This window comes from Gavialis gangeticus, unplaced genomic scaffold, assembly GCF_001723915.1.
Source record: "Gavialis gangeticus isolate Ggan-Ray unplaced genomic scaffold, GavGan_comp1, whole genome shotgun sequence".
NCBI lineage: Eukaryota > Metazoa > Chordata > Crocodylia > Gavialidae > Gavialis > Gavialis gangeticus.
In genome coordinates this window covers 7,716,572-7,722,840 of record NW_017729023.1, presented here as the reverse complement: position 1 = coordinate 7,722,840, position 6,269 = coordinate 7,716,572, and the positions used below count along the sequence as shown (strand labels likewise).

The 6,269-nt window shown below is 47.9% G+C and overlaps 1 protein-coding gene across 2 annotated transcripts in view; it reads right to left on the bottom strand.

The window, feature by feature from the left end:
- The window catches only part of GTF2E2 (general transcription factor IIE subunit 2), a 112,839-nt gene that overhangs the window by 45,160 nt on the left and 61,410 nt on the right, over nucleotides 1–6,269 (bottom strand). For both annotated transcript variants that reach the window (XM_019516782.1, XM_019516781.1), the window contains exon 3: nucleotides 2,637–2,728. In XM_019516782.1, coding sequence (XP_019372327.1) covers nucleotides 2,637–2,728 — 92 coding nt within the window. The remainder of the gene's footprint in view (nucleotides 1–2,636; nucleotides 2,729–6,269) is intronic.

Sequence of the window (6,269 nt, the reverse complement as noted above, 5' to 3'; positions counted from 1 at the left end):
GGGGTCACTCTGATGCTCCTGCCAGTGCTTAGAAAACTGGGAGATTCTTGACTGGAAGATCATACTCTTCCAAAGCTCAATTGCTACATTTAGGGCCAGGAAAGATCCAAAGAGACAGTTCAAATGATACTGGACAACATTGAAGTGTGCTATGAGACTGAAACTGGACCTGCCCTTGGTGATCAGAATTGAGGAGACTTAAATGGCTTTGCTAAAGGAATATGTATCTACACACCTGACATCTGCAAGGCACTCACTTCTGTCACTATAGAGTAGAATCTCTCTACATCAAAGCATGGGTCTATGCAGTGACTCAGTTCTCAAATAATGAAACTTCGGCGAAAAGTAGCTGAAGACACCTGCATCTGGAGTTGGTTTACCTGGAGATGGGTAAACTATCATTTTAGGCAGAAACTTGGGATGAGGTTGCAAAAACTTGCCTGCATGAAAAGCAGTACTGAAGGTTCTACCATCAACACCAGACTGCCACCAAGAATGCCATCTTCATTGACAGGTAAATCAACAGGTAGTTTGCTATAGGTTCAAAAGACAGTCCCATTAGGTTCAGGTCCCAACAGGGAATGGGATCTTGCAGTATGGGATCTTTGAGTAATTTCAGGACTGCCCCAGGGATGAAGACAGACTTTTACCACTGGAGAACAGTGAGCTGAGATGGCAAACAAAAGCTCTTTAAGTGGTCTTACAAATTGAATGGTCTCTGCCATCAGTGAGAGACCCATGCAGAGTCCTGTTTTGCTTTTCACAGCACTCATGGGATCATGTGTGGAGGAAATGGCATATAATACAAGGATCTTCCTAGAACATGGAACAAGAAACCCAGCAGAAAGGAGCTGGGGCTGGGCTCTTGCCCCCGGTGCAGAAGAAATGATACAAGACTGCCGAGTGTACAGTGGTTCTGATCACCAGATAACCTTCAGAAAGGAGGGCAGCAAATGCATCCCACAAGTTCAGTGGTCAGATATCAGTAAACACTATAAGCAGCTAAGATATGAAAGTTGTAACAGGCCAACAGGGCTTGTCTCTTAGCCATCCTGAACTACAACTAATTGAAGAAATGCACGCTGTCTTCAACAGATCCATGCTTTTGGACTCCTCTTGGAGTGCTGTGGACATGTTTGTCTTTTAATTAACTGCAACAACAACAGAGGAAGATATTGCTCTGAGCAGGGAGAGCCTTTGAAGTCAAGATAGAAGAACGGGTGCCTTGAGTACCAGCTGGGTGGGAAGACCAAAGCCAAAATTGTCACAGTGGAGATATCTGGAGAGATCTCTGGAAGGTCTCTGTTTCTTATGAGACATGAACATGTAGTCAAAGCCCACGGTATTTGCTGGAATAAAAGGAAGAATGCGATAAGAGGCATTGATCAGAAGTGCTGATAGACCCAGAACTGGACACAGGTCTATGTGTGTTGCGCCTGATGGCCTAATGGTTGGTGTCAGTATAGGCAAGGAAAGCAAAAGAAATTCTGGTTCTCATCTGCACAACCAAGTCACTCAGAACTGTGAACCACCAAAGAAACACAGGACACACTGGAATGGCTGGACAATGCAGAGGATGTTGGGGCTTATTATATTTCAACAGAAATACTGGAGCTCAGCGATTCAAGACCATAGCCAGTCCTAGTTTGAGCAGATGGTAAAGATGATGTGCCACGGCAAACCTTAGGCAAGCATGCTTCTTGTGTACTGTTAGCTGGCTCTGTGAAATTAGTGCTGAAACACTTCTGAGTTTTGTTGGGACCAACTCAAATTCATATTCTTAAAATGGGAATGAGGAGGAGGTAGTAAAGCAGGTCTCTTTCAGGAATTCCAAGACGTGGACCTTTCTGGAACAGTCCCTGGATCTGAGCTCAGCAGTGATCTTTTTACAGACAGGAGATCAGTGGCCTCCAATAGGAAAGTGGTATTGTGTGCAGATAGAAATCCAGCAGAGTTATGCACTCCTGGATAAGATGCCAACTCCATTGATAAGCCCAAGATGTAAGATCTGAATTCTGGCCTCCAGATCCCTTCTGTTCCAGGTGGTAAAAAGACTTGCAAATGGAGCACTCTCAAGAAATAAAAGGCATTTAATGTGTCCACCTATCATGAGCACAGTGCTATTGCAAAATGGATATGATGTAAGACATGCAGATCTTAGAGAAACCATGAGAACAAAGAAAAAAAAAAGCTTTCTAAAAATGTTTCAAAGGAAAAAAAGCCCTTGGAGAAGCAACAGAGAAAACATGAGGTTTTATCATGCTGATGCACCAAGTCAAAGATTCAAAACAGTCTCTAAACCTGCATTGAAGTGGGTCTCAAAAAATACTTGGAAAAGTGGTTCATGAATCTCAGACAACAAGAAAATAGTTGTCATTTTTTATTTAAGTAATGAGACTTTCAGCCATCTTTCTGCTTTTAAGCAGAGCAACTATGAGCTGGAGTCACTAGGACATTAACATGGAAACATACAATGGCACATTTCTTATTAAGGATGTTTTTTCATTTAATAAAACATTTTCATTAAATTATTTAATTGCTACTATATTTAAACATCAGTTTATTTAAATGTCTGAGATTACAAGTGGATAAATATAAGCATTTCAAAAGATTACGCTTGACATAAAACAACTTACCTTCATGTAATTCACTATCTTAGCAAGGACACCAAACTTGTAACCAGAGCCTCCAGAAAGGGCTTTCAAATTAAATGACCCATTACTGTGATCTACAAAAGAAACAAATCAACACATTCTCAAATATATATATATTTAGTTTTACACTCAACCATTTTTAAATTATACATACTTCATTTATTTTTTGTTGCATCACCAAAGTTACAAATAGTGTAAAAATGGGTGTTCTCAGATAACTCTGGAAGAGATATTGGGCACTTTGGAAATATAGGCACCTAAGTAACTTTGGGGTTCTGGGCCATTATCCTTATGGGACTGCATAAATGCAGAACATAGGAAGACACGGTTCTTTGGGTAAATATGATATTAACTGGTCTAGTAAAAGATATCACATTTACCCAAAGAACCTTGTCGCCTATGCCTTTAGACCAACATGGCTACAACCAACACCCCCAGAACATAGGAAGGGGCTTCCTTGGCCATTAAGTCTGATGTTTTGAATTTCAGATTTTAGGCAATCATTATCCAAAGAAATCCCCAAAATTAGGGGTGCACCTATAGAGAATTTTTGGGCTGATACTGATGGCCAATTTTTAATGAGCCATATCAGCTGATACCAATCCAATTCCGATATGCAGGTGGGCAGCATGGAGAGCTGTGTCGGGTCAGCAAGTCTGTTGTAGGGAAAGGGGTGTGGAGGGGGCAGATCAAGGCCTCCATGGTCAAGGAGTAGGGCTGGCTAGGGTACGGGTAGGCGCTGCCCAGCCAGGGCGAGGCAGAGCAGGGGACAGCCACGATTGGCTCACTTGGGGGGGTTTTGGCAGGGGGTTAGCTCCCACCGCTGCATGCACTCTGGGAGGGCATGGGGGGCGTGTGCCCTCAGATCTGCATACAGAGTGAGGACAGGCTGGTGCCAGGCTCTTCCCAGTGCAGGGGTTGGGCCGGGGCTGTGCTCAGGGCGGGTGGGGTGGCAGCACTGGGAGGGGACTATGGGGGGGCTGCAGCCACCCCAAAATTTGCCATAGTTCCCCTATAGCCTGCCTCCTAGCACCGCCACCACTTGCCCCAAGCACAGCCCAGGCCCCTCCCCTTCCCCCCCACCAGGAAGAGCCTGGAGTTGCCCCTGGCCCCGGTGGTGGCTAACCCTGCCTCGCACACAGATCTGGGGACAACCCCCCTCCGCACCCTGTGCCCTCCCAGAGGTGCATGCAGCAGCAGGGACTGCCCCCCCATATCCCCCTCCCAGCACCATTGCTGCCGGCTCTGAGCACAGCCCAGCCCAGCCCCCCACCGGGAAGAGCATGGCACTGCCCCTGCCCCAGCCCACAGTGGCAGCCAGCCCTGCCGCATGCACAGATCTGGGGGCACCCCCCAGCATGCCTTCCCAGGGAAGCGTGCAGCAGCGGGAGATGCACACATCCCCTGGATGAGCCACTTGCCTCTCCATGGCTGTGCACATTGCATGGGCCACAGCTGTCCACATGGCATGCAGGGCCAGTACAGGGCATGAGCTGCTCACGGCACACATGCTGGATCCGCAGCTGCATATGGCACAGGGGATCCAAGCTGCATATAGCACCCCAGACCAACTACCTTGTGCTGCCAGCAGGGCTAGGTCCAGCCTGCACAACGTAGGTAGCACGTGCCCAATGCCAGCCCTGCATGCCGAGTAAGGCTTGGGTTTGCCATGACCTGCACACAATGCCGAACTAGCAGCACCCCACCAGACTGGCCCTGTGCACTATGGCTCTATAGGCCAGATGCAGTCAAGGGCCGTAAGTTTGATGACCCTTCACATATGTTTAAACCTTCACATACAACTGCTAGGTATAAGACCCAAAAAACTGCCACAACTAAGTCATCTCATAAGTAACAGCAAGGGCACTGTCAATGCCCCCTGCCACCATAATGACAGAGAAGTGGTCAGTTAATACATGCTCAGAAGATTCTAAGAAAAGGACTATATACAATGCTACAAAGGAAGGCAATCCCCATCTCCCCCAGCCCATGCCAATCTGAATTTCAGATATCCTAATCCCAAATTAGTGATCTGTATGACTGAATAGAAGAATATGACCCTATGGCCTATTTTTTGAAGTACTAGCCAGACCATCAGTGCACCTCACTCAAAAAAACCAGAGTTATCTGTAAGCCCATGTCCTCATCCTCAAAACAAAATAATTTCTGCCTTCCCACTTCCTCTCCAAAGCCAACTAATAACAATCATGTTGGGGAGAGGAGAGGTGTGGAGGAAATAATCTTTCTTGGCTCCAACTGACAACCAGCAAAAGCCTTATGCATGATAGTACCAGACACTTTCTACACCACAAGAACTACTTCATTATTCTAGCTGAGGACCACAGACCCATGACTCCACATCACATACACAGACTGTTAAGCCAGAACTCTCTGTCCTATCATGACATCCCCTCTATAACCTTTTCCAACCATTTGATCTCATGCCAGTGTTTTTTTCAGCCTTAAAAAAAAAAGCCTGCTCCATCTCTAATATTCACTCTATGAATGTATTTGCAGAGAGTGATCGTATCTCTTCTCAATTTCTTTTTTTACAAGAAAGTATCCCAGAAATTCTGAGACATATGCCAGGGGTGGGCAAAATATAGCCCACAGGCCAGATCTGGACCTCTAACTGATTACATCAAGCCCATGGGCAGGCAGCCACCAAATAATGGGATCTAGCCTGTGAGTGGCCAGCAGCCCTGGCTGCTGCATGGTGCTGGGAGGGCAGGCAGGGCTGTCCTGCTGTGCCAGACAGGTAGATGGGAATGCTTCTGCCCAACACTGACATGGTGGCATTGGCTGTGGACCCAGGCAAATGCCTTGATTCCCACTCGGAACCTGCGAGGTGCATCCACCACTGACGCTAGCACCTGTCCAGGGCTGCTTCTGCTCTGCCAGGCAGGCGGCATTGCAAGCTGTGGACCAAAGGCAAAACGTGGGCTGGGCATGTGTCTGAGGCTGTCTGCTCCCCCATCTCAGCACATAGTGAAGCCCCCACACTAAGGCATCTTGCACTCCAGCCAGCAGCTCCCCAGCTGGCTGGGATGCAGTGTGCCTTAAGACAGGGGAGCAGGCAGCCATGGGAGCCACTTACTCCCCCATCTCGAGACACACTGTGCCCCAGCCAGCTGCTCTGCGGCCACTTTTCTTCTGGATATGCCAGGGGTGGGCAAAATATGGTCCATGGGCTGGACGCATCCTGCCAGGCTATTCAATCCAGCTCACAGGGCCTCTAAAAATTTTAGTAAATTAATATTGATTTGCTCCTGGCTGCCTGTCAAAGATGACAGGAGACAGGGGCAGTAGGACCCAGGGGAAGCTGGCAGCAGGTTACAGCAGCCCAGACCCACTCCATCCCCAGCCATTTCCCTGTATTCCTACCCTGTGCTGCTACAGCACCATGTGGCTCCTGGCTGAATCGTGGGAGCATGGGGCTGCACTGGTAGCCCAGGGCCAGAAGCAGGAGGGGTTTGTGTGTGTGTGTGTGTGTGTGTGTGTGTGTGTGTGTGTGTGTGTGTGTGTGTGTGTGTGTGTGTGTGTGTGTGTGTGTGGGGAGAGGTGTGGGAGGCAGGCACATGGGCTGCCTGAGGGCAGGGAAGGGTGGAGGGATGT